The sequence below is a fragment of the Athene noctua genome, chromosome 4 (assembly GCF_965140245.1).
Source record: "Athene noctua chromosome 4, bAthNoc1.hap1.1, whole genome shotgun sequence".
In the NCBI taxonomy this organism is placed as follows: Eukaryota; Metazoa; Chordata; class Aves; order Strigiformes; family Strigidae; genus Athene; species Athene noctua.
Window position 1 is genome coordinate 17,216,712 of NC_134040.1, and position 27,982 is coordinate 17,244,693.

General features: G+C 37.0%; 1 protein-coding gene across 2 annotated transcripts in view; it reads right to left on the reverse strand.

Moving 5' to 3' along the window:
* The window catches only part of PROM1 (prominin 1), a 63,575-nt gene that overhangs the window by 9,784 nt on the left and 25,809 nt on the right, over positions 1-27,982 (reverse strand). The window contains exons 5-21 of one of the 2 annotated variants that reach the window (XM_074904557.1): positions 26,757-26,962; positions 19,555-19,675; positions 16,783-16,846; positions 14,410-14,499; positions 13,718-13,741; positions 12,885-13,102; positions 12,397-12,471; positions 11,436-11,499; positions 9,501-9,660; positions 7,387-7,539; positions 6,409-6,532; positions 5,904-6,007; positions 5,452-5,536; positions 4,003-4,149; positions 3,657-3,728; positions 891-983; positions 135-161 (exon numbers count right to left, since the gene is read on the reverse strand). In XM_074904557.1, coding sequence (XP_074760658.1) covers positions 135-161; positions 891-983; positions 3,657-3,728; positions 4,003-4,149; positions 5,452-5,536; positions 5,904-6,007; positions 6,409-6,532; positions 7,387-7,539; positions 9,501-9,660; positions 11,436-11,499; positions 12,397-12,471; positions 12,885-13,102; positions 13,718-13,741; positions 14,410-14,499; positions 16,783-16,846; positions 19,555-19,675; positions 26,757-26,962 — 1,827 coding nt within the window. The remainder of the gene's footprint in view (positions 1-134; positions 162-890; positions 984-3,656; positions 3,729-4,002; positions 4,150-5,451; positions 5,537-5,903; positions 6,008-6,408; positions 6,533-7,386; positions 7,540-9,500; positions 9,661-11,435; positions 11,500-12,396; positions 12,472-12,884; positions 13,103-13,717; positions 13,742-14,409; positions 14,500-16,782; positions 16,847-19,554; positions 19,676-26,756; positions 26,963-27,982) is intronic. The other variant, XM_074904558.1, reaches the window with a different exon arrangement.

Below are 27,982 nucleotides of genomic sequence, written 5' to 3' on the forward strand. Positions count from 1 at the left end.
CTTCAGATTTAACTAAAGTTAGTAGCAATAAACTGAGTGAGATTTATTTGGATGAAAGAGAGAGCAGTTAAAGTCAGAACCAAGTGTTCAGAGAATTCTATATTGTGCAATTTCAGAAGAGAAAAAGCACTTACCCTAGCTTTAACATATTTCTTGACAGTCAGTTTTGTAAAAGGAAAAAGAGATGAGAATAATTAGGAGTTAATTAGTAAAGAACGGCACAGAATCAGAGTGGAACAGAAGACCTAATGCTTTTTTACAAGAGGGCTTTGATAGGGGCAGAAATACTGTATCAGATGATAGAATAAACTAAAAGTCTTGTTATGTAGAGGAAAAAATAACACATAGCATGTATGAGATTCAAAACTTGATACTACACAAATCGGTGCCCAGCAAAATCAGGCAGAAGCCCTTTCACATCTTTTACAGCATCAATGGAAGAGATTTTTCTTTTGCTCCAAATACTGCTGTTTGAAGTTTCCAAATCCAACACTGTTAGGTGACTGCTAACTCCAAGAAATAAACTATAAGTGGTAACTACTTTTATTACTGAAGACAAATGGTAAGCAAAAAAAGAGTGATTTAGTGTTAGAATTTTATAAAGTTCTCTCCTGCTTCCTCTTTTATTCATATATAACATATATAATCACAAATAGGTAAAAAAAAATGTGGAAGAAAAAGGTCATGCTTTTAGACAGTATTATAAAGCAGTAGTATTATAAGTAGGAAAACTATTAAACACATACTTTAACCAGATTACTCTTCAGTGACACAACGCAAATGCAATCTGTGCTTATATAATAGCCAAAGTCCAGCTTTCTAAACTGTATTTAAGAGATTTAGTGATTCATATTGTCTATAAATGTTTTAATATTGCTTTAATATTTTACCATAGCTTGCTCTAGCGGAACGACTTGCTGGTTATGAATCATTCGAATGCTGTTTGCGTGTCCTTTTAAGGCATTTTCCAGTGCTCCTTTTGGCTGCAAAAAATTCAATTATGCAGTATTGTTCAGTAGTCTCAAAGCTTTCCAACTAAGCATAAAACAATGAAAGTTGCACATTATACTCATCCGCTGCAGAACAGCTGATGCTAACAACGGGATATGGCAAATTGAATTCCTCAACACAAGGAGGGGAAAAAAAAAAATCACTGTGTTAATAATTCAAACCTCAGCAACCAAATCAGATATTATACTGCTTTCCTGGCTATAACGTTATCAACACAGACTTAACTGAAGATAATTTTCACATGGTGCACTAAGTCATTTTAAATCCAGAAGAGCAAGCACATCCCTCTCTCACTTGCCACAAGCCAGACTTCATCGCAAGAACCCTGTAGCACAGCACCCCAGCTGGGACAAGCATCTCCCAGTCATAGGTACTTGCTTTTGTTTTGGGCACTGTGGACATCATCCCAAAGCACACTGTGCTTTGAGGGGCATAGAAGTTTAAATATTTTCAGTCAGTAACTTGGAAATGCATCTGTGAAGAGTATTTTTCATTTCTGCATCTCCCAGTTCAGTTAGGAGATACATGTTTATGCTCCGATTCCAAATGCCTGTCTGAAGCTCACACTTGTAATATACTGTAAAATTTGATTTTACTCTCAGAAATACATTTCCATCTTCTTTTGGTGGAAGATCACTTGGCTTCCTGTATACACACTGAACACACACTGCTAACTCCAGTTTGGAAGTGTGATAATGGTAGACCTCAATGCTCAGAGATGTGTTTGTTTCCTGTGAAGTGTTCATATAAGCAGTCAGCTGTAGTCACTGAGCAGCTTCAGGATGCTTCATCTCCTGTACTGACAAGGTGAATTCACTTCCCTAACACCTGTGGTGTGGGTGGTATTGCTCCCTACTCCACAACCTGACCCCTTGGTTTGATGCAAGTTTTCTTTCATGTGTTTACTCCAGTGTACCATCATATGTTTGATTTTGTGTAAGGTGCCAGAAAATGCAAACTATACAAACAAAGTTAATTAATTCCAGAAGCTTTTACTATATTTTTAAATTATTTTTCTTGTAAACTTTAACAGCTATCACTAATAACACAGTGGGATTTTAAAATATCCTTGGAAAACAGTATCAGTTTTGAAACAACCTAACTTTTTGTAATACATCATATTGTTGTGGGATTATTTTGGGTTTGGTTTTTGCCTTTTTTTTTTTTTTTTTTTTACGTTTCATAGATTACACCTAATAGCATCACAGGGAAGAAATAAAAATGTATACTGACAGTGAACACATTTCATGTTGTATTTTTCTTTGTCTTTTATATGAAGAAACTACTCTGCCTGATCTATTCTCAATTCTAATGCTTCTTTTAAATTCTTTTACAAAAACTAATGAAAAACCAAACTATGAGCACAGTATATTTTTCTTTACAGATCCATGTAGTCTATACCTTTAAATAGATATCTCTGAGGTAATTCTATGTAAGATGTAACATGTTTGAAGAACCTCAGCTTTCTCTTAGAAAACAGCCCCAAAACAACAGAAAAAATTCTCCATCTGTATAACCTTCAATATGGCACAGTAAAAATTAAAAAAGGAAATGAAACGTGGCCAAAGATACTGGTATCTGCCCAAGTTAGTAGACAACCTACATGATGAAATGGGTGGTCTACCTATGGTGCTTGGAGAGGATGCTAACTACAACTCAAAACAATCATTCAGCCTAACCTTGACATGAGTGTATGTGTGGCAGAAAAAAAAAATAAATTGCAACAGGTATGATCAGATTATGCGAAAAACTGGAACAAACACACCAGGACTATTGGTGCCTTCCTCTCCCTGGAGGAGGGATGGGTATCTGATAAATTCCAACATCATGGTCTCACTCTGCTGTCTGTTTCTCTTAGTGCTTCAACAAATTTTAGTACATGTGCAGCATAATTCTTTCTCCTACATGGCAAGGCAGGAATCTGTCTTGTGCCAATGTCCAATCTAGCATCCAAACTATGGCTTTCATTTTGAAAAATAAAGTGACCTTGACATGCATACAAACATACCAACTGAATATTCACTATCTGTTAACACAGCTGTGTCATTCTGCAGATTCATTTGTGGGCAACATTGTAGCTATACCCTCCAACCATTGTCCATGTGTCTGCATTCAAAAGGCTCTTCAGAGCAGACATCATCTCTTTTGTGCATTCTCTCTCCACAATGGAGCTCCAGTTCTCATTAGAACCCTTATAAACTGCCACAGTATTAATGTTATTGCTAATTGCAAAATCTTCTCCTCACTAACTGAAAAATTAATTCAAATCATCTTTTCCATCATGATCTAAACAATTTTTCTTCCAAGTGGGACCCTAAAATGCAGACAGCATAACAGGAAATACTCAAAAGGAGTATTCCCCTCGTTTCTTAAGCAAGCAGTGGAATTTGAGAAATTACACTTCCAAAGTAGAAACTGTACAACACTTAGCATACAAAACCCAATAATTAGCAATATTTAAATACAGCTTATGTGCAACACTGTTCTTGAAAGTTTTTCCTTACATGACAATGCATCATGTATATAAGTGTCTGAAGTACAAGAATCTTACCACAGGAAGTTTAAATACTTGGCTATGTATTTATACTTACATACCATATAAACAATACATTTTATGTGCTATTGTATTAGTGAATTAAACTTACCAGCTGGTCTGCTCTTGCTTCTAAGTCATTAGCAAATGACAGAAGATCAACCTTGGTAACACTTTTATTGATCTGAAACAAGATGTGAACAGCAGGGAAAGAAAAAGAGTATGTTGTTCTTGCATATACAGACTGCTTGCACTCAACCACACCACCTACTTTGTCTACCCTTTATTTCTTAATGTTTATTAACCTTAATTTCTGACGTGCTTTTGCTCCAAGTTTTGTTATTCTTCAAAACACAGCCTTTCACACAAAAGCAGATTTTTCTGGTTTGCTCATTGTTAAATAAATATTTCATTTTATGCTTTGTCCCACTCATGTGTTCAGTTTACTACAATCTCACCTCTGTCAAATATGCTGCAAAGTTTATCCCTTCTATTCCTGAAGAGCCAAAATTCAGAAGATTCTCCTTCCCAATTTCATCCAGCAGAATGATTTTGCTGAGGTTTATCTGAATATGTTCAATTTTAAGTGCTACATCTTCTGTATACTGAGAGGGAAACAAAATAAAGCACAGAAGTAGTTTGCACCCAGTACATACGTCTCTGTAGTGCCCTCTCCAAGCATCTTGCTTTTGCTGACTCATCACTTCTATGAAGCAGCACACATTGATTTTTTTCTTGCATCAGTTTAATTAACTTTGATAGAATCCACCACATAGTGTTCTTCCCTTCCCTGCAGTATCCACAGTCTAGCCATGCCATGTGCTAACCTACCTGTGCATCTTTTATACCAATGAATTAATTGCCTTCCATAAAGTTTTAAGCAGGCTTCTCTGAATAGTTAATCCCTCCTAAGAGGAGACTGAGATAAAACAGAATGCTCTTTCCCCTCCAGGAAATGTTATCCTTAAAAATTTTAGGTTATACCCCTGGCCCTAATCAAGGAAACCTGGATAATCAGTATCAGCTGTGGTCAGGACAGACATTGTTTGCTGTACTGGCCACAGGACTGGATGTGCCTCCTCTATATATGTTTACTGGTGACTAAAGATGACTTGCTTATTGTTACCTGAAGTCTTCCTGCACTGCACCCAAACCTAAAATGTTACCTGTCCTGCACAGGGCACAGAAAAATAGATGAGGAATCGGGAAACCCAACTTCCTTCCCAGCCTGCTGCAGAAACTCAAATTTTCTCCCTTAGTGCATGTTCCCTGTTCATTTTAACTGTATATTATTTGCGGCAGGGACTGTATATATGAAGTGTGGGTACAGTGCTTGGCAGAATGGAACATGGATCCCATAGGGGTTGCTGTAATGAATGTTCTGGGCAACCTCAAAATTAGCAAAGTCATGTAATGACAGTGCAGTTGTGTATTATTACATCTTAACTAAAAAGATTTTGTTTTATCCCAACCAAATCAGAAGTATTCTCAGAAGCACAGAATATCATGTCCTGGATCAACATAAATCTGACTGGAAACAGAACACACAAAAAGAGGCATTTATATAAAGAGCAAGACACACTGAACATAGTAAGCAGCCTGTGCAAGATGCTAGATTTGAACCTTCTAAGCAAGTTTCAAGATTAAACCCAACATTATCATCACCATCCATCAGCACATCAGAAACCTTCCATGGCCCACTAAGACTGGTAAAGAATATCTTATTGGTAAATAGATTTCTTTCTTTCAAATGAACTTCAAAAGAAGGACAGTTCTTGCCTCCTTGTGGGATGTATTGTATATAAAAACCAAAATCCCATAAACCCCAGAAATGCTATACTGTGTTTACAAGCAAACACCTCTCCAGTCTTTCAAAATAATGATGCACTCATGCTTTCTTTACTTACCATACTAATATTTAGAAATTCATCAATATTGAACATGTGTTCTAGGTGAAGGGAAGTATAAATTCCTTTGTTTTCCTTGCAATCACTATAAAATAAACATACATACATCAGCCTAAAAACCACCTTGAGGAAAAAGTGTTAAGAGAATGATTAACGTTTTCAAATTCTAAGAAAATCAGCCCTTTAAAAAAAGTTCTGGCTATATTTTTTAAAGCTGAGTCTTTAAGAAAGCAAGTAATAATTTCTGCAGGTATCAAAGATGCAAAATATTTTATCAAAGTGCTCAACTGGTATCATTATACAATATTATGCTAAGACTACCTCTAATAACTCACATATAGAAGAAAATTGCTTTTGCTAGTGATTCACTAGAAAATCAGAATTCTGGAATATGTGTGATTTTTGCATGTGCTGGAAATATGAAGCATACCACAAAAACAGTGCATAAATACCTGTACACTTTTTCAAAAGTCAAGTTAATATTTGGATTTTTAAACAGGATGCCAGAAAGGTAGTTTTTCCAGTGTTGATTTAGTAAGTAGGGAGTATCCAAAACCTAGAGGACAAAATTCAGTAATGTTACTATAGTTCTGAGTTTTCAATTCATGATCTTTTGATGCATACCCGCACCAAAGCTTACCACCCACTAATGGAAATAAAAGCACAACAGTGAATTCAACCTCTCTGGTGAAGACAGTGAATATTAAAGCTCCATGTCACTATGAAATGCAGAATCACAGAAAAATTTATTTCCAAAAGAAAACAGGCATGCAGTATTTACACTCCAAAGCAAATTAAATCAAGAAAGGATCAATGTCTCTGGTGTGCAAGGGGAAAGTAAAACCACATCCAAACTCACTTGAAGTGTTCTATAAAAAATAATGCAATACATAAAGGGCAAGACCATTGGGACTCATGGGGATTTTATTCGTTGTTTAATAACTTGAATAACTTCACCTTGAATAAAGTTTTATCTTCAAAGGGCTCACAGACCAGTTTTTCTATATTTCCACCTGTGACAAAAGTGAGCACCACTACAATCATCAGCACCCAGGAGAAAAGAAAACTGAATCCAACACCACTGAAAAAGAAATAAGTTGAGTAAGTTTTTGCTTTTTAAGAACAAAGTATATATACTTGAGGCAACAGCAAAGCCAACAGTTACCATAATAGAGATACAAAAACTGGCAGATGGTTAAAATACTTCTCTTCCAAATATGTTCTTGCCCTCTGAAATGTCTTGTATGTTTCAGCCCTGTAAAGTCTTCAGCTGAAGTGCATCCAAAATGCTCATATTTGCACTGGGCACACAAACTCTTTTAAGAGTTAAGTTTAAGAGCCACAAAAGCATATCATTTTCTTTTTTAAGTTCAACTCTCTAGCTTTGTGCTCTCAAAAGAGTTTTAGACAGATTTCAGATGCAATCTTCTCTTGTGTCTGGTAGAAATGACATTAAACCACTAGAGAACTTCCAAGAGCAACCTCAAACCTCCTAAAGTGTTCTGAGAAAGTCAAGTGTTTCTTGTCAACTTGCATGTTGCTTTTTTGGTTTGGGGTTTTTTTTTTTTCCTTTCAAGTAAATGCTCAAGCATTCTAAAAAGCTATGAATTTCCTTTATATTTTCAATTATCTGCTCCCAGTTTTTGCAGTTTCCAAATGGGCTTACAAAGAATTTCATTAGCTACAGCACTCACCTTGTAACAGCAGATTCAGAGATTTTATTCTTCAGCTATGATCCTCATTGAAAGAGCAACCCAAAATTCCCAAGTCCCTCAGTGGAAGTATGTGAGATCAGTATTTATTTTTGTTCCTTTTTTTTTCAGCACATATACATCGATAAACAAAAATTCTTTTCATACTATGTCTTTCAAAATCAATAAAACCAGTCTTCTACAACTACTTTTATTTTATTTTTCACCAATAAATTAAACTTACGCCATAAGAAAGTTTCCTCCAGTGTTGGAGATGCAGCCTCTGGTTGTTGGAGAAGCATGTTTATCATAACCACAGGTGCCACATAGCAATCCAAGATAGTAAAAGACCAGAATCAGGACCACCATGCAGCACAGAATGAGACAACCCAGCCACCTACAGAATAAAAGCCAAAGTGCATGCTTATTAGCATGCAAAAACCACACTGGAGACCTGCAGAATACCTAATGCAATACTGTATTCCCAACTGGCCCACTCACAGTTCTGTTTGAGCAACAAATGTTAGCCATGAAAAAATGGTTTTCCTACACTAGCATGTATTTTGTGCCAGAACATAATCACTGTTGGATTACAGACAGTAGCTATTGAAGGCCTGGGGAACAAACACCACAGGAGCAAAGTATTCCCAACCCCAGTTACTGCAGGTGGACTGTTCTGAAGCATCAAAATGCACCAAGTGGAGCAATGACTCAGAAGAGGCAGATGCTCAAACAGTAATTTATACAAGAAGCAAGGGAGAAATCTATGAATGTGGCCACTGGTCATGAAGTACATAATTGTTCTTACTGTAAGGATTACTACTTTTTTCACACAGTGTGTTATGCTTGTAATTGTACATAAGGCTATTAAAACTGAGGCTTTGTGTATCTGTGCTGGAATGCTTTCAATGTATGGAGCTGTTAATGGAACTTGATCAGGAGAAAGATCTTGGATAAGAACTGAACTTTAATTTTTATTAATTATATCACATAACAGTTCTATCTGCCCAATTATTTGAGCACATCCATTTATTCACACATTTTATCTCTCATTCTAGCCTTTCACCCTTTCTCAATTTCCCCTGTCCTTTCTTTACTCTTTCGGCATCACTTCTCCCAGCTTATATTTCTTATGTTCCCCTTTCTCCTCCCTGTACCTTTGAAGAGAGAAAACAGGAACCCGAAAAATCAGAAAAAGGAGTATCATAATGAATATGCACAGCCAGTAAAGAAAAATATTAATGCTGACAGACACATTTGTAAAAGAATAGTTAAGAACTACAAATAATGCACTGTAATTAAGAAAGGGAAGGACAGAAAATAATTTGGACAACTACAGGTTTGTTGGTTTCATGCGTAGTTGAGGTACTACGTTAGGTTTGACAAGAACAGGTATTTAAATGCCACGTAGAAGAGATCTATTTCTCCACTTTTTTGCATTTAAATGCAAGACTAACAGAGGCGTACTGTAGCAGAATGAAGCAATATATTTATTTAGTTAAATGCAATCTGAGCTTCAAAGAAAATATTGATAAATTTGTCATATTAAGGCTCACCTCAAAAACTGACATATAAGGAATGGGCTAAAGGTAAGGTTATGTAAGGTTCTTGCAAGTTCAGTCTTTTGCTCACTTTTATTTAACATTGCATTAAAGCCATTAGCACACTTATTCTGTAGGAGTGAAACTGATTATGACACAAAGATAGAAGGAATTATCAACTATAGGATCAACTGTGTCAAAATGTAGGGAGAACTTGATGAGCTTGAGGACTGAAATGACTAAATCTGGATAAAGTTAAATGGTATGAAATGAAAAGCTTCATGCTTCAAAATATGACATTATTACTCAATTACAGGAGTCACACAAGTTATAGGAAGAATATCTTTTTCTCACAGTCAATCAACACATGCATTCACAAGGACAAGTACTACACCAGTAGCATGGGTGCATAAAGATTTAGAAGGTATGAAGCAGAATCCCTGATACTCCTCCTCTGTGGCAGAAAGGGTGCAATGAAAAGGGATTGGCTTCAAGGCCTCTCCGGTCCTATGCTTTCGCAACTTACCTGCAACTCAACAAAAACAAGCCCTCAATAAGAAGTCACCCTGGTACTGTGAAACAATCAATTTCTTTATGCATTACATCTCTTGCTCTGTAGTGGAACAGCATCCAGTTGGTAAAAGCCAAAAGTGCAGTTAATCAACAAAATGTCAGTAACAAACAACTGCCTTACAGCATCTTTGTTTCACTGTGTTCATCATTAACAGTTTAATTGCCTTTACAGAACATTAAAATATTATGAACTATTTATTAATCACAGGTAGCACCTGACTCCTGCCTTATTTCCTGTACATACCTGTAGAAATCATATTGCTCCACTACTGGAAAATAATCTTGAACATATGCTTCACTCTGTGTAAGAGATACCATCAAATCTGCTAAAATATTCTGGACAGGCAGTGTTTTTGTGAAGGTAGTGATATTTGAACCAATGGATTCCAACACGGTTTTGATATCTAGAAGAATAAACATACTGCACCGTTACAGATTCATAGAAGAAATTCAGGCTCCATGTATGCATTATAAAATGCTATTAAGCCATTTGCCACATGTAGCAAGCAAGCCATGAAGACAAGCGTGAGGAAGAGACAAGCAGGCAACACAAACATTTACTTCAAAGTAACACAATGGCATTTTAAAACGCACACTTTATTTTTAGCATTCAGTTTAATGATGAAAGATGTAGATGTCGAGCCAGAGTTCTCTTTCCTTTCGTCATAATGAATATGTTGCTTTTTATCTAGCCAGCTTAAATCTTGCTTTTCGTGCAATATTGCAAATGGTAACACTGAGCAAAACAATTAGCCACTAAGTTTACGAAAGAGGAGATCAAAAAATCTATTTAAACTCCATCCCTTGGGAATACAACACTGTGAAGGAGCCTATATTGACGATCTATACTAGTTATTTTCAATCTTATTTAAAAAGATTACTTAAATGAATTCATTCCAATTAGTTAGCAAAATTCTTGAGATAATTATCAATTAAGCCATTTCCTCAAATTATGAATGAACATGCTACCCTATACTTACAGTTTAGATACAAACTATTTAGGTACAAAGATTATTTCTCTTATTATACATATTGTCTATTTGTAAAATGCAGTTTCTGTTTACTCTTTCCCTTCTTTCAACTTGGAACATACTTGAAACAGCAGGACGCATAACTATAGGTTGCTATTTGGTAGTAGGCAACACCTTCCTCTTCCTCAAACAACAAGTTTTTGGCTGTTTGTTTTGATGTTTACTCTTCTAAATTCAATCAGGTACCAAAACACTCCTCTTCTTTTAAAAGAAGTTTACAAATAAATGCATTTTTTTCTAGTAAAGGTATTTTTTTTTTTATTTGCTTTGTAACTCAAACTCAGTTTTTATAAAAACAAACCCCCAACAACTTATAAATAGATAAATTAAGATGGCTTGTCTGTGTTTAGGTGTATCAGCAGATAAAGAAAATAAGTAAATCTGCACTAGACTTCCTAACGAAAAGCATAACATCAGTTTTGGAAAACTGGCTCATTTTAGGCAAGTTCACACAGTATGCTATGCTTGTATAAATACTGTGTTTCATTTTACCTAGGAGGACAAAAAAAAAAAAAAAAAGAAGAACAACTTACAAGGAACAGCTGTTTATATATGCAGAACAGGTCCATAATGCAAGAACAAAAATTAAAACAGATTAGTATACATACACTATACTAATTTTATTCAAATGTCAAGTGTCCAGGTACTGCAAAAGAGCAGTGTAAAGTCCAAGTAACAAAACAATTAAAACAGACATTTGAATTACCCTTAAGGCATATTTTACCTCCCCTTCGCCATCCACTACATTTTAATACAGCAGCAGGCAGGTTCAGGTTGTTTTACACACTCCTAAATTACATCATAGACACAACAATCACGGAAAATTAGCTTTTCAACCAAATAAAGATAAAGTATCAGTGTGCAGTTGGGATCCCAAGATTTCTCATTATTTGAGCAGTATAAAACTTCATAAAATACCATATGGTCTATTCTTAGATTGAATTTGGGGTTCTTGTTAAGACGCAGTTGCTTTCTATGGTTTTTTTGTGGCACCGAATTAAAAAAAAATAAAATTTGTATTTCCATTTTTAATGATCTTTAGCCCAGGAAATATATTATCAATAAAAGTAAAAAAAAAAAAAAAATCAGTAAGTGATGTAAAAACATCAGCATTAAACAATCAAAGTGAAAAGATAGTTTGTCCTCACCTGATAAAATGTTCCTGGTTTGATTCACCACTAAGTCTGGAGTATCATTAAATGCTGCATAACCCTAAGGGTAAAAGTTGGAAAATTTATGAGTTTCTCACTGCCAAATTACTTGCAATTTTCTTTCTTTTAGGCAGGTGGTAAAGGCATACACATGCTAACATGTACATGGTAATATTATGAAAAATACGTTTTTATCACTATGTTAGAAAATGTCCAAGCAAAATAGGAACTCAAGTATATTTCAGATTCAGTTTGCTCTCCAGGATATTCTTTGAAAAAAAACATGTGAATTTAAATATACATGTATTGGTTACAGACATCAGAAACTTTATAGTACTGTTGCCTATCAGATGTACCTCATATAAAACTGAGAGTGCACATATGAAGACTCACAAAGTTAAAGGAGTTCCTGTGTACCAGTCAAACACCTCCTCTTTGCAAGTCTATGCCTTCTTAACATGAAATGCATGTTATACAATGAAATTTTGTAGATAGTCTTGCAGAAATACTAATAGTAATGACATTGGATCCATTGCACCAGATTTAATATCAAATACACACATACAGATTTTGAAATACATATTTCAAAAGAGCTGGAAGACAATATAACTAATTAGGAAAGTGTGTGGATTTTTGTTTCTTTAGTCTGAACCAAAAAATACAGAGTGTGCTGGTATATCCATGTTTCTACCTATGTTTTTTTAAGGACTGTTCTTTCAAGCAGACAATTAGCAATCATTTTTGATCTGTAGGATACCCTGGGGATATAAAGCATATATTCACACTATCAAATATTAAGTCTTGGCCAAACAATGGGATAGTAAGGAGAGATATCCACCATGAGGCAGGATGAGGTGGGGACAAGAGAATTCTGCTTGAGAAAGCCAAGGGGAAACAAGGGATACGCAAGTATTCCGATTTATTGATTAACAGTTTACAAGTCTGTCAAGAAACATACCTTTTGAACCAGACTAGAAAGGTCTATTTTAAGGACATCATTGACCTTCGCAAGCTGTGAGCTCACTCCTGGCAACTAGGAAGCAAAAAGAATTCTTGAGTCACATTAAATAATAGTCTTGCTAATTTACTAATTATTTAAAAGGTAGGAGAGGGTAAAGAAACTAGAAAGACAATTTGTAGTAGAATCTTTCTAGCACACTCCTGAAACCTTTGCTGTACAAAACCAAAGCTTAATCTCAGCATTTTTGGGAGGACAGATTATTTTACTGCCCAGAGCAGCACTTTAACATAGTTGCTTGACACACATTTTATCCTCTTCCACACACAGAAGATGAAAACAGTAACTGGAATTACCCAGAAACACAGAAGAAGAGAAGGTCACTTATCTCACAAGTCACAGCACACATCAAGCCATTAAGTTGCAGAGACACCACTGGGCTCATTCAAGGCAATCACACCGTAAGAGTCTGAAAAATATTCTCTTACCCCACTAAAGTTGGCATTGATGTTCAGTTGATTTAATGAATTCCTGATGATATTGCAAGTTGAAGCAGTCTGAGCTGCAGAGCATGCAGAATCACTGAGGGTGTTGTTTAGATGCATTTTAACATCTGTCAAGTTTGCATGAAGTCTCTCTGTTCCCTCCTGCAAAACCTCTACAGAGACACTCACATTTTCCAGTGCTTCCTTTGTTTCTCTGATGGCTGCAAGGATGTGAAATTTAAAAAAAAACTAGTTAGAAACCAGTCTATAGATACAGATATGAAGAGAAAGTGCTCATGTATAAATGCTATAATATTCCTAACAATACTGATTTAAATAGCCCTGTCTCCCTCCCAGAAAAAAACCTCTAGCACAGAATACATATTTACTGCACATAAAAATACATCCTTATGTTTTCCTACAAACAAATGTAGTCGGGCTACTTTTACTGAGATTCTATCCACTTCGCAGATTACTCTTTTCTACCCTTTCCCTACCTCTTCTTATTCAGTGGTTTCAGTAAAGAACTTTAACACTTGGTCATTAGAAATTAAAAGGAAGGCCATATCCACAAAATAGTTATTTTCAGTATTTTGTTTGTAATCCAACCCACAAATTACGTAGCTACAAGATGAAAGGGAAAGAGATCATGTTATATCAGCCAAGCATTAAGGAGTGTTCAACATTATCTGGCTTTTGGTTTCATCCCAATCACACCAAACAAACAAACAAACAAAACCCAACCACTGAACAGGTGTTACCCACACAGATACAACTATAGATACACAAAAATAAAGTGCACTTCACACAACACGAGGCTCTATCATGTTTTTTACCTTTGATAGCCCTTTCCACTTTGACTTCAAGACAAATAAGAGAAATAAAAGCAAAAAGGAGAATGACGAGTGAATGAGAAAGAATTCAGGGGTAAAAAAAAGCAAAGTGACTCAAGTTCACAGATGCCTTTCCCTTTGCTCTATAAGCTGTACTTGATTCCAGAAAAAAAGCCTTAAATAGAAAAAATAATAAAGGAGTATTTTCTTTAAAGGGAGACAACTAAGCATAAGCAATGCTAAACTCAAACATATAATGAAGAAATTATGGTTAGCACTCTGATAATAAGCTTGGCTGTGTACAGGAACAAGGCCAATATATGTTCTTTCCTTGACCTGTCAAAGACTAACCTGTAAAGACCTATGGACAGCTTTTAAAGCACAATTTTCCTAGTCTCCCTTATATTCAGTGAAAAGGGAGAACAACGTGGAGCACAGAAGTCAGATTTCATCTCTCTTCAATGACTGCTGAAACTAGGTATCAACAGCAGCACAAAAATCTTGATTCAGTTTTTAAATACATTTATAATCCTTAAAATATACAAAATCCTCAGTTTAAAAGAAACATCAAGGCCTGTTGAAAAATGGTAAGTTGAATCATGGCACTGCATAAAACAGTCCCATACTGTGCACTACAAAGATACCTGTCTTACCATGGCATCAGAACATTAATACAACAATGTGTACATCTTTACCTCCTGCCATTGTCAGAGCTGCATCAAGTGCGGGATGTACTTCTTTTCCCAACTGTTCTTGAACTCTACTTCCAAGCAAAGGTCCAACATCTGTATTATGGAGCGATAAAAAAGCCATTACACACCAGTTCAGTTTAAACTACCTCTTAGTATAGATGCTGTCAGACTCTTACTTAACAAAGTATACATATTATTAAAACTTCTCAAAAGGCCTGTCAGAACTTAGTGACAGAAGATAATGCAGGAACAGAGTCCTCCTTTGGCTAGCTACAGGCTAGTGAAAGTTAAGAGAAAGCAGTAAATCAAAATATGACAGAGAATATTCACTAGCACTTGACCATATAGGTTAACATTTTAACAAACTCCAAAATATTTATTTCATTGCATTTACCATTTTTGAAAATGGGCTTTTTTCCAGAATCAATCTTAAGAGGTCCAACATCTGGACAGGAATTTTGTTTTTACACACACAGTTTTCATAGTGCAAGAGAAACTAAGAAAAGGGATTATTTTCCCTTCTCCTGTTCCTCATGTATCCAGGAATGTCAAGGTCACCCACAACCTGCCAGTCATCTTCACTGAAATCCCTTAAGCGTGTTAAGCACATGTCTCCGGTCCCTGGCCCCCAACCAGTGCATTCAGCACTGATACTCACAGCTCTGGCTTCATGCTTACCCACAGCTATCCTCACCTCCAAACCCTCCTGTCTCACTGCCCACAGACAGAAATGATGCTTAGTTCAGCAAGAAGACAAACACCAAGCAGAGTTTGGTGAAACATCTTAATGTAACATATCCTTTAGGTAGTCACTGGGTCCCCTCCATTTTCAGATCATGGTAAACAGCTTTTTGAGGTTTTTTGCTCCTAATGAGATGGGAATACTGCATGGTACAGAAGCATCCATTACTGTCATGTCTGACTTTGGGTAAGAATTTTTATCAAACGTAAAACACTTTTCAGCATTTCCTCAGGGTGGGCACACTGAACTCAACTACACTTCTCTTGAGGTTTATGATACTGATGATTCCCTTAGAATGAAATCCTTTTGTTCCCAGGTGTCACACATTTAACTCCAGTATTTGAAGAAAATAAAAGCTACCTTTATTTATTAATGAGCACTCTCATCACAGATCCAGCTAGGTTCCTGTTAACTAACATATTAAATTAACACTGAGAACAAATAAATACTTAATTTGAAATTTTGGGTTGGAGTGCCTAGGAAGCTACAAGCTAGTACTTGAACTGTAGAAGTACATTTATTATTATAGACTTAAAGATGACACTCATTTTTTTAGACCAGAATGTTCCTGCCTAGAATTAAGTAAGAAGGCTACTTTACTACTACTACTACTACTTTTGCAATCACATTCAACATGCATTAGTAGCCTCATATAAACAAGACACATTGACCTCAGGGTATGCCCAGCTGGCTGCATTGAAAAACTACATTTAAAATATGTTTTAAACCTAGACACAATCATAGATTCTGAGCATGGTAAGTCAATTTATAATAAGTGGCATGTTGCATAGTTTGATCTCAGCAACAATCCTGTTTAAAATCAGTTTTGGTATTTCTGTATTTCACTTCAGTCTGAAATACAGACCTGTATACATTTATTAACACCTGCTAACAACACATCTTGAATTCTAATCTGCACTGAATATGGTTGGCCCTTTCTATTATCAGTTTTGGAAACTGATGCTTAAATTAAAAAAAAAAAAATTAAAAAAATCAATCAGTGGTTGTTGCTGTTTACTGAGAGCTTGAAAAGGTGATGCCTCATTGTAACTGTGCTTAAAGAGAAAGCATAGCAGTTGTATTTCAAGTTTTATCTCCTGCTCTTCAACTGCTCATTCTGAAGTGGCAAATAGGTTAAGCAGCTTTAGAGAGAAGATAAGCTTATACCTCAACTCTAGCTGAGTAGAGGACAAAGGTATAACAACAAAAATAAACAAATACAGAGATCTCTCACTCGTTGGAAGCATCAAAACAGCTAGTAGCTCTGTTCCTTGATATTTGGCTCCATAGGTAAAAACCGAGGAACAGTATTCTAAAAAAAGCATTACGTACTACTGGTTACTGAACTATAAAAAAGAAAATAAAATATTAGCCTGACTTATTGTATAAGCAATTTAATAAAATACTTCTTTCAGGAAACAATATGCATAATACCAGCTCTAAGACATTTTACATGAAATGAATTTTGGGGTTTAGTCTCATTTACCACTGAGAACAGCACTTCTGCTTAAAACCACATTCTCATAAAATTTCACTTTGCATTATGCGCTATTTACATCATGTTATTGAAGTCTTTAAACACACATTGCTAGCCCACCCCCCCCCCACCCCCCCATTTAAATCAAAGTACTTACTATTTAGTTCAGAGAGTGCTTTATCCTTAGTTGTATTGTACTGGTTCACCAAGTAATCAATTTGCTGAAAAGAAGATGGTAAAAACCCCTATTAAAATAATTGGAAAAAAGTACTGCTTTTAAATAGTGAGTCAAACTGCCACTTTGAAACAATCAAAATGTGTGCAAACCTTCAAAATCCTGGCTCTCTACTGTTTTCGGTTAACTAAGTATTTTAAAATCTTGCTTGGCAGAACTATACATAGCAAAAAATGTGTTTAATTGGCAAATCTACTTAATTGGAACATCTCTGAGGTAAATGATTCAGCTAAAAGGTGTTAAGTAGCAGGAACTGTGGCCTTATGAAGGCTTCAAGTGAGCCAGGTCAACACTGTTTTGCATGTCTTCATCTCTGTTATTTGATTTTCTAGTGGCATTAGTTCCTACTTCACCAAGAGAGGCATGTGGCAAGTTGATGGGGTGATAATTTTGAAGTAATTCACCAACCAAACTGGCCTGTATCTGGGGAGCCTCTCAGAGCTTCTCTTGCGGAAAGGAGCTGCCTTCTCTGTCTTAATGCAACCGGTTTTCCTTACCCACAGCTAGATTTAGCCCGGTCACAACTTGAGCTCTACCAAGAAACTGTAACAGTATAGAACAGCAACTCAGTTACCACCAGATTCTGGGTTTGGACAAAAGGCTAACAAAGAACCAACCCAAGTGGAAATATTACTATACTGATTTTGAAAAGACATTAAATAACCTTAATTGATTTCTGCATGTTTAAAATAATGCATTACAAATCCTACCACAATTGAATTAAAGTAATGTAAAAGTTACACACTTGACAAATGGGCTTCAATGGGTGACCCAAATGTGTATCAAAGTTTATCTGGCTTGCAATCTCAAACTTTCTATGGATTAGAGAAAAAAAACCCACCCTCAAACCAACCTATTGATCACACAATAGTGGATGTAATTAAAGTATGATGAAGACCTCCTGTTTCTAAAAAATGAGGAAAAAAATGATAATTTCTTACTAAGAAGGCTGTAGGTGTATTTTTGTTTATTTGTTTACTTTGTCTTCCAAGGCGAACCTAAGGACTAAAATTTTGCAGGGCTACATGTTTTGCACTGTCTCCAGCAATGTCACAGACAAAAGGCGATTCTGTATAACTAATAGTGTTATCGCTCAATACTCATAGTCCGCAAATCTTCTATGACATGAACTCTTAACATGTGACTTCTTTTCACAAATCCTCTTATATGCTGTACACCTCATACTGGTAAGTCAAGGACATCAGTTAGGATTTCAGAGCTTTATAGCCAATTAGTTGGATTTTGCAACTTTTTCAAGAAGCTGAAGTCTATCCTCAATAAATTCCTACAAATGTGTGTATATGTGTATCTTGTCTAACAAAATGACTTAGAAGATACACTTGTGACTGCATCACTGTCATCAAGTCTAAAAAAGAAAAATTAATAATCCTGCACAGAAACTCAAAACCTACTACCTAAGTGAGACTCTGAGGAACCCCTAGCACAAATGTTCAAGTCCTGACACTTTTTAAATTCCATAATTCAGGTGCTTTTAACAACTTTTTAGCCAGTGTCTATTTTTTCTCTATTAAGATAGTTACTTTTATGTAACAGATTTTCTACTCCAACATTTCCTATTGCTGGCATACAGCATGCTGTGGAGTCTAGTGGTTTCTGATGCAACTGGATTACATCTTTCTGTGCCTCGAGTCAGCTCCAAACGTGATGAAAGACACTCGCTTTCAAGAGAGAGGTTTGTTGGCATGACCTCCATTTCCTCCATATAGCTCCATCACTAGACTGTCACAACACCATGCACAAATTAGTAATTGTATACGGAACAACTCCAGTATGCAAACATGTAATGGCATCCCCAGATGTCTCCTGTTCTCATACAGTCCTGTCAGCAGAAAAACAGCCCAGAGTTACTGTGGCTACCACATTCGTGGATCCCACATAATTGTGTGAATTTCACCTAAATCTAATTTATCAGTCACATGGAAGTAAAACAGATTAATTAAATTAATTAAAATTAATGAAAGCCAAGGTAATAGGACTATTGGACTTTTTTCCTCTAATTCATGAGAAGAACTGAAATTTGTACATGAGAAAGTTCACAAGTCTTCCTTACTAGCATTTTTTTTTTTCTTTCAGTGCAAAAAAGATACGCAGAGGACTGCTTTTAGGACTCTAAGGAAGGTTTGAAAGTAGAAAGGAGGGAATCTTTCCTGTTCTGTACAGCACAGTATGACACCGGTTTTAAGAAAAAACAGTCAAAAATACTTCTATAAAATAAGTTATTGTAGCTCAGTCCCAGAGCACATACAAGTAAGTCCAAAACATAAGGAAACAAGAGAGCAACAAGGAATCCAAGTTTTTGTGTAGTATTTTTTTGGTATGTATTCTTTTCAAAAAAACTATTTTTCCATATGATTCACCTTCTGCTAGCCATCTACACTAGTTCAGTAGGAGGAAAAAGGACCTACAAGCATCATCACAGTACGCTCCAGGAGTATAACTCAAAAGGTGCTCAAAAAACGCTGATCCATCAGGATAACCCACAAACATTTACTGCTGTGTGAAAATATCTTACCTTGGATCACTTGTTCTACTTTGTGAGACTGACACACAAAGAATAAACAAAAATATTGCAGATGTGATTTATACAATATAGAAACAATTATTTTCAGCAATACTTCTTACTTACATCGCTTCCCTCCCACCCTCATTCCCCATAAAGAAAAAATTCTTTACCGCTGGTGTGTCGTTAAGGAAAATTTTCAGATCTTTAAAATTACTGTTAACCAGTTTCTTTGCTCCTCGGACTTGGTTAGTTAAATGCTGGTTGGCAGCATATGCACAGAGCACTCCAACACTACAAAAAATACAGATAATGTATTTCTTTATTACTGTAAATGCCCATTTTGACATAAAACAGAACCAAAAATGTTACAGGGGGGGAAAAAAAAAGTCGACATTATCAAAATAAAGGTCTCCATAAATTTACATTCTTTTTTTCTTACAACAAGTTCTCACATGCACCATGAGGCAGAGTACAGGAACTAGCCATAAGGACCAATATTGTACTGCTAATTCAAAAAAAGAAAGGAAAAAGCAATGTTAACCCAAAGTCTTCAGAAGTTATTAACGTACAGCTACTTATCCATATGCATTGACACTGTCAGAAAATACGTATAGCCTAAGCAAACTGTACAGTGACTTAGAAATGTTAGGCTCTTTTACAAGTATCATTAATGTTGACATAGCTAGAAGTAAATGCTCCTAAGTTAGCTGTGAAAAAAATAATATTTTACATTTGAAAACTTCAGCAACATTTACTCATATAGCCCAATTTACTTACATAATTGCATAGATACTTTAAAAGCATGAAAGAAGTCCCTATTAACACTAAAACAATATAAAAACACTGATACCTAAACAAAAAGTGGCAAGTGAGCCAGACTTCCAGTCAGCACTGCTGCTGATTATTTTCTGATCATTCCCTACTGTAAAATTCTAATTACAGGATGGCAGATCTGCACAAACAGTAAGTAAAAAGGCAATTAAAAGTCTCATGAGAGGCTTCAAAAGCTCTTTTAGCATACATGATCCATAGTTTTTTTGTTTAGTTTAGGTGTAAACCAGACTTAAACAGAAGGATGAATTTTTGGTTTTAAACATCTCACATTCACACCAGCTAACTTTTCAGACAAGCACCAGAGTAATACCAGCGAGGTAATAGTCTCAAAAGCAGGCTGACTACAAACCCACTTGATAGACTGAGCACTAACTTTCCATAGATTTAACTGGTAGACAGCACAGATCCTCTAGACACATTGTATACAACACATCTCCAAAGGGACTGCATTACAGGCAATTCCTGCATGGCACACTTGCTCAGTCTCTTACTTTGCATTGCAGTACAACAGCTCAGTACTAGAGGCAGCACCCTGAAAGGCCTGATATGGACAGGAGAAGAGAGTCATACGCCTCCCAGACTGTCAAACCTCCTGAGCTGGGGTGTCAAGAAGACCTGAATACTAATATTTTCAAATAAGATTTAGAGAAAACCTATACCAGGGTCCCTATGGGACAAAATATATATGGTAAGTATAATTCTTGCTCCAAATAATGTGTGTTGAAAGAAAGGCATAATACAGCCACATAAATGAGAAATGAGATGGTGGAGAGCAAATGGGTACCTAAAACAACATGATTTGTATATCCAGGCAAGACAGGAGCAAGCACCCTGATGATGCTTGTCTCCTCTTATCAGCAATCCAAAACCAAATCTTCATCTTTTTTTTGCTTTTCCAAACAGTGTAAAGGCTTGTTCTCCCAGTAAAACTGGTCTCAATTACAAGAATTTTTACTGCTCTGACAAGTACTCTCAGTAGGAAAATTCTGATTTCAGAGCATGATACAGGGAGAGATGGCAAGACTATATGCTACAGGTGCTGGTCTATTAGGATCACTTCACTAATATTTTTCTAAATATCCAAAATTACTCAGAAAAGGATGACAGTTTAACACAAAGAGGTTGCTTCTCTACCCAAAATTTCACAGCTATGTCTCTGAAACTATTAACTACCTTTCCAGAAGTCACTAACGAACAAAGGGACACCAACGTTTATGTTCCTACTTATTTAACTAACAGCAAATGGCATAGTTTTACTTCCACTATGACCAACACTCAGAGCAGCCATTATCATCAGCTACCACCCATGGAATGAGAACTCTGAAGGCATAAAATGCCAAGAAACTGAATAACTTTAAACATAAGCAGAAGTAACTGGTTTCATTTTGAACACATGCAATGTATTCTTTCTCTTCACTCTACACTGATGGTAATAGCTTGTCTTCTGATTTAAAAGAAAAGTTTTAAAAACAATCTCAAGCTATCAGGAAAATTAAACAATTTGTATGTCACTCTGAGGTTCGGAGTTTATAACAACAGCCTTGTTCTTTGGACAGCCAGCGTTTTTATGTCTTCAGTGTTAGGCTCACAGAGCAGAAAGGTCAATTGGAAGCTAACAAAGCAGTACTTTGTAAGACCTGACCATGATCATTTTTCTTCAGTCTCCTAAATAGAAGGAGCAGAAGGAAACAAGATAGCAGGGATGGTTTAAGCAGACAAGGCACTCAGAACAACTGCAGCTACATTTTAAATGTAACTAAACAAACACACAACAGGAGAGAGGAAAAATCAATTTATTATCAAATTATTATGTAACTGAGCCTTGAGTCAACATTCAATAAGCAACTATGAGAAGAAAGTTATAAAGCAAGATATGCCTTTTCTGTAACAGATTAGAGAACTGTTTAAACAGTCTCTTTAGGAGTCAGATATTCCACTTAATTTCTTGTCAGGTTTCACAGACCAATATAAATGTTACCAATTCAGTTGCAGGGGGTGACTCAAGCTTTTCCTTTAGCTGTGCTCGCAAAAAACTTCCAAGTCACAGAAATGAAATCCTGAACCAACATATTGAAAGAACATCACCTTCCTCACTACTAATGAATTTTTAAAATAATGGGCTAGAGATTTCTGTACCAACTTTTTCACCAATTCTTTCATGTTGACTCCCAGGTCCTGAACAACATACATTACCAATCTTGAAAAGCCAAGAGGACTTGTATGAAGCCTGTATGAGGTACTTGACAAGATACCAAGGATCATTCCCTTTCTTCAGACTTGGCTTTCCCTAGCTTCATACATGGCAGCTTCAAGAAAGAACTTACATCAAATGTCCCTTCCTTGCTTTTACAATATAGAGGAATTCATGAAAATACATTTATTTCCCAGAGAAACCATGTGTTCGCCTAAGCTTGCAGATGACTAGGAAATAAGATGTAATAGCAGGTCTCTGTCCCTAAACTCTCAGTTAACCTCTGAAAAAAAGCACATAATTGTTTTAATGACAAGTGTGGAATATCAAATCTACTCCTCTATGTGACAAATTACTTCTGCATTCTGTGCTCTTCAGCAATAGAATCCTACTTTGTGGGACAACACTCATGTATAAAAACTGTCAGTTAACAAAACTACTGCATGTATTTTTGACTCAATCTAGCAAAAGAAATATTTCAAACACTAAGTGCATATACTGGGAAGTGACACACTTAAGGCCTATTTACTTTAAGATAAACAACTGTATATGTAAACACAAGTCTTCTGACTTGTTTCTTATACCTCTCCCTTGAGGAAAGTATACTTCCCACATATGCCTCCCCTTCAAAGGGCAGATTTAGGTAGAATTTTTTTTTCTTTAAATAAAATAATTGTCATCTTTATATTTCCTTTACACATCATTCTAGTAAACTTAGTATTAAAACCTCATCCTAATTACCAAAGCTCTATATCAGTGGAAAAGTGCGAAGAAATCATGTTCCTCATGATTACTGCTAACTGAAATCTTCTAAAATCTATATTAACAGCATATATATGTCAGTGTGAACTTGCACGCTGACACATAAAAAAGCCATACCCATGTTACTAGTTTTCAACAGTTGTTGTCTATATACACAACCTATTGCAAGCTCTGCATTCAGAGTCCTTCCCCTGCTAATACTCTCTACTATGCATTTGACCTGTACTTCCCAGCAAAGGAAGGACAGTTTGGACCTGCCTTTCCATACCAAGGACTGAAAAATAAAAAGTTTAATTAAAAATTTAAAAAGCCTATGCTTCCTGCTCTTCAAAGTTCTGATTCTTTGACTGGGAAAACCCCAGAATGGCTAGCACTGCAAGAGAGAGGGAGAGGAAGATGCAGAACATACACTTAAGATAGTAATCCTGAAGAACTCCATTTCCTAGAAATCCTTCCCACTTCCTTCAGCAGCTGCCTATATGTATGTTCCACTGGAAGGTCTTTAAAGCAAAGCTCCACTGGCAGAAGTGTGGGTTCAGGGTACTCTGATAGATGCTCGCCTTGCTAAGTGCACCTTCTACAGAGAGACTTGTATAGACTGGATTGGCGGGCCAACATTAACAGGATGACCTTCAACAAGGCCAAGTGCCAGGTCCTGCACTTGGGCCACAACTCCATGCATCACTACAGGCCTGGGGAGGTGTGGCTGGAGAGCTGTCTGGAAGAAAAGCATCTAGGGGTTCTAATTGACAAGCAGCTGATTATGAGCCAGCAGTGTGCCTGGGTGGCCAAGAAAGCCAACGGCATCCTGGCTCGTATTAGAAATGGTGTGACCAGCAGAATTAGGGAGGTGATAGATAGAGCCCCTGTGCTCTGCACTGGTGAGGCCACACCTGGAGTATTGTGTCCAGTTTTGGGCACCTCAATATGAGAGAGATCTCGAGGTGCTGGAGCGAGTGCAGAGGAGGGCAACAAAGCTGGTGAAGGGCCTGGAGAACAGATCCTATGAGGAGTGACTGAAGGAGCTGGGACTGCTCAGTTTGAGGAAGAGGAGGCTGAGGGGAGACCTCATCACTCTCTACAGTTACCTGAAAGGACACTGTAGAGAGGTTGGTGCTGGTCTCTTCTCACAGGTGATTAGTGACAGAACAAGAGGAAATGGCTTTAAACTGCAACATGGGAGGTTGAAACAGGACATTAGGTAAAAATTTTTTGCAGAAAGAGTGGTCAGACAGTGGAACAGGCTGCCCAGGGAGGTGGAGAAGTCACCATCCCTGGATGTGTTTAAGGGTTGTTTGGATGAGATGTTGGGGGATATGGTGTAGGGGAGAACTTTGTAGAGTAGGGCTGATGGTTGGACTCTATCTCAAGGGTTTTTTCCAACCGGAATGATTCTGTGATTCTGAAGCAGGACAGCAGTTAGTGAAGGAGCCTATGGCATTCCAGTCACCTGGCAGGGGTTTGAGAGACATACTCCCAAAGGAGGTCCTTAACGTTGCATGAACCTTAAACTATACCTGAACAATGAGAGGACTTGCTTTAGTGTTTTCATTTTGATGTAATGGAGATCACTTTTTTTGTTCTTTTGGCTCTGTCTGTGAGAAGCCATAAGCATTTAACATGCACGGGACTAAACTCTTTCGATGATTTTCATAGCTTATGTATTCAGTTGTGGCACAGTCCTTGAGAACTGTGATTCTGAGAAGAGCAGATACAGGTATCTTCCACCTAAGCTGAAATTGTATGTTAACTTGGGGGAAAAGCAGAGAATAAATCCACAAGAGACTTAGTCTGACTACAGTATAATAAATGAAGAAACAGTTTAACTAAATCTCAGGCTTTGTCCTTTTTTTGTTGTTGGGGCAATGGCTACCAAGACGACTGTCCTTTTGTGTTTCAGTACAGCAGTAAGCAAGCTGACATGGGCTTAAATAGATCCAGGCACAGCATCTTCTCTTCCCTTGTGAAAGAAGATCCAGGAAGGGCAGCAGAATCCTGCTTTGTATGGAGGTGTACTGGAGACCTGAGTGGTCAGTTGTATTAGCCCTTTAAAGTCCTATCTTGCCTTGCACAGCACCCACAGCATTAAGAGATTTAGCCAGGGAGTCATATGAGATTATCTCCACCCATGGAAACCTGCAGACAGCTCAGACCAACCCCTCCCTTAGGATAAGCATCTGATACTCCTGATGTCTCATACAACAGGAAAAATAAAAGTATGAGTTAGAGAGGCAGTTTTCCTAGCCCTGGAAAGCATGTTACTAGGGATCTGCCAGTCTTGACCTGGGAAGAAGCACTTGTCAATGCTAGGTATGCTTAATACCACAAAAATAGCTGGCAGCAAATGCACAATTTAGAGACCAACAAGGGGGACAATCTCTTGATTTCTCTGCTGACAGGCAACATTCCTCAGCCATTATAACCAGAACATAACACCATGCAAAAGAGCATCCTGCAACACAGTGTAAAGCTAGCTAGCAAGCTCTGTAGGCTGCCTTCAGTTTTGGCATGCTGAGAGGTAATTTAATAACTTTGAGGCACCACTGTACTATGAAGAATTTCTGTTTTGTCATCATGGCAGGGATACACCTATGACCTACAATACCATTTGGCATTCAGAATACTTAAGTGTCATGTTTGTTAGTGATGCCAGGGAGCAAAGAGCATGTTCCTGTACCCAATATCAGTGTGGCCTACATTTGAGCATAGGCAAGGTCTCAATTTGTCATGACAAACAGTAAGTAAAAATAAAAAAAATTTCTAGATTACAGTGAAGTGACAAAGCAAGTCCACCTGACCGTACAGTCACATGGTATAGATCAAAAGACTTGATTTTTTTTTTAAATTATAATCACAAAATAAGGATAGTAGGCAGGTGAAAATATGAAGAAGTTGAAGGAAAATAAAAAGCCTGAAAGCAAACAATGTATTTTGAAAGCACCTACAGGGAAAAGATAAGTCTTGATTGTAATCCTCCATGACCCTTTCCCCACCCAGCACAGAACAGGAGTATGTTCCTAACACCAACGGTGCAAAAGTGTCTCCAAACTCCAGGATTTTACAGTGAGTGCATGCATGATTTAAACAACTCAGTGCCCAAAAGAAAACCTATTATTCTGAACTAATAAGAAAACCTGGGGGATAGCATGTACTGAAGAAGGTCACACAATTGCTTTTCTCACCACTACTACACTATAGAGAACAAAGCAGTATGTTGTTACCTCAAGTTCTCTATGGGATGGTAACTGAACACAGGACACAGCATCTTACATTCGTAAGTTTAACACAACATTCTGCAGTTGCCCTTTTGAGACAGGCAAAAACTTCCATTTGCTGAACTCAAGCCTAATTTTTTTTTTGTTTCACATCTACATTCCTCTCAAGTGAGTACATAATGACCTAGGGATAGCAATGGTAGTAGCATTTTTATAATGCAGTCACATTTTCTTTAATAAGCAATAATATTACTTAGACTAATAAAATAATTTCTGTACCTGTAGGCCAATACTGTAACATTATTTGTCACATGACACTGCAAAAGTAGTGCTATACCAAGCTTCATATTGTTGTCTTTATTACACTTGCCTTATTATTAAAGAAGCAACAAAAAGAAATGTTGCAAAACAGCTCCTCTGACAGTCAGCATTTTTCTTCTGTCTTTGATGCATTTCCCCACCACAGTTGTCACAGCAACGACACATACAGAAGCAAAGTCCCACAAGAGGCAGTAACAAAATAAATAGCAATCCCAAGGCTGCGGTGACTATAAAACCGATTTCATAGTAGATGGCCTGTAATTCAGACAAAAATAGTGGTAATAGCAGATATCACACAGTAACTGCAATCAATATAGAGCAAATAATTAAAAAAAAAAATCAAACTACAGACTAAACCATCTACTAAGTTACCAAGGTTACGGACTTGGTGTATTTTGTCAATAATTGACAACTTTTTGTAGAAAAGATACATAACATCATAGATACTGATAGTTAATAATTATTTAGCTAGCATATTAGCTAGGTAAACTACAGGAGTGAGTGCTAAGAGAGAAATATGCTCATAAGAAACAAATGTGAATCAGTGCAATTGAAACAGGCTAAAAATGAAGACATTTGATTTCCTGGGCCCCAAGTTTACTGTTTCACATCTGTTTCCAAAAAGGCTCCACAAATGTCAGCAAGGCTGACTAGATCAACACTTTATCTGGGAGGAGGGAAGGAGGCTTTGCTTGTTCTCCTTTTTAATCAGTTATGAGTAGAAAGGTTCGTATGAACTGCCAAGGTAAGTACTTCACTAGATGATTGATTGCAATGGCAAAGGTTTCTCCAAACTGCTGAAGTTAAAACTGCTTAGGGACTGGAAAACATGGAGTGGATTTTAAACTCTCAGGTAAAGATATTTATTCTGCTGCCAAACAGCAAAGCAGCAGCAACTAAAAGGATGCTTTCAAAAGCTGGAAGGAGTGAGAGGGAACAATGCGGTACAACGTACCCTAACTAGCTTTTACGCTGGAAGCAGTGCAAGTGCCCCAGGACCAATAAGCCAGGCAGCCCTGGCACAGCCCCCACGCAAGGCGACATGGCTTCCACGGGACAAGCTATGACCTGGCCGTGCTGTTTCCCTCTGCTGCGAACACAAGCCAACACATCCAGAACCAGATCAGGCAGGTGTCTGCACAGAGCTAAACAGCATGGTGTGGGCATGTCCAAGTAGTCTTTCTTCCCTGATAAATTTCTTTTCTTCTTTCCTTTCCCAATTCTAGAACAAATTTCACACTAGTACTTTCAGTCCCCTTCTGTTTTACTAACCTG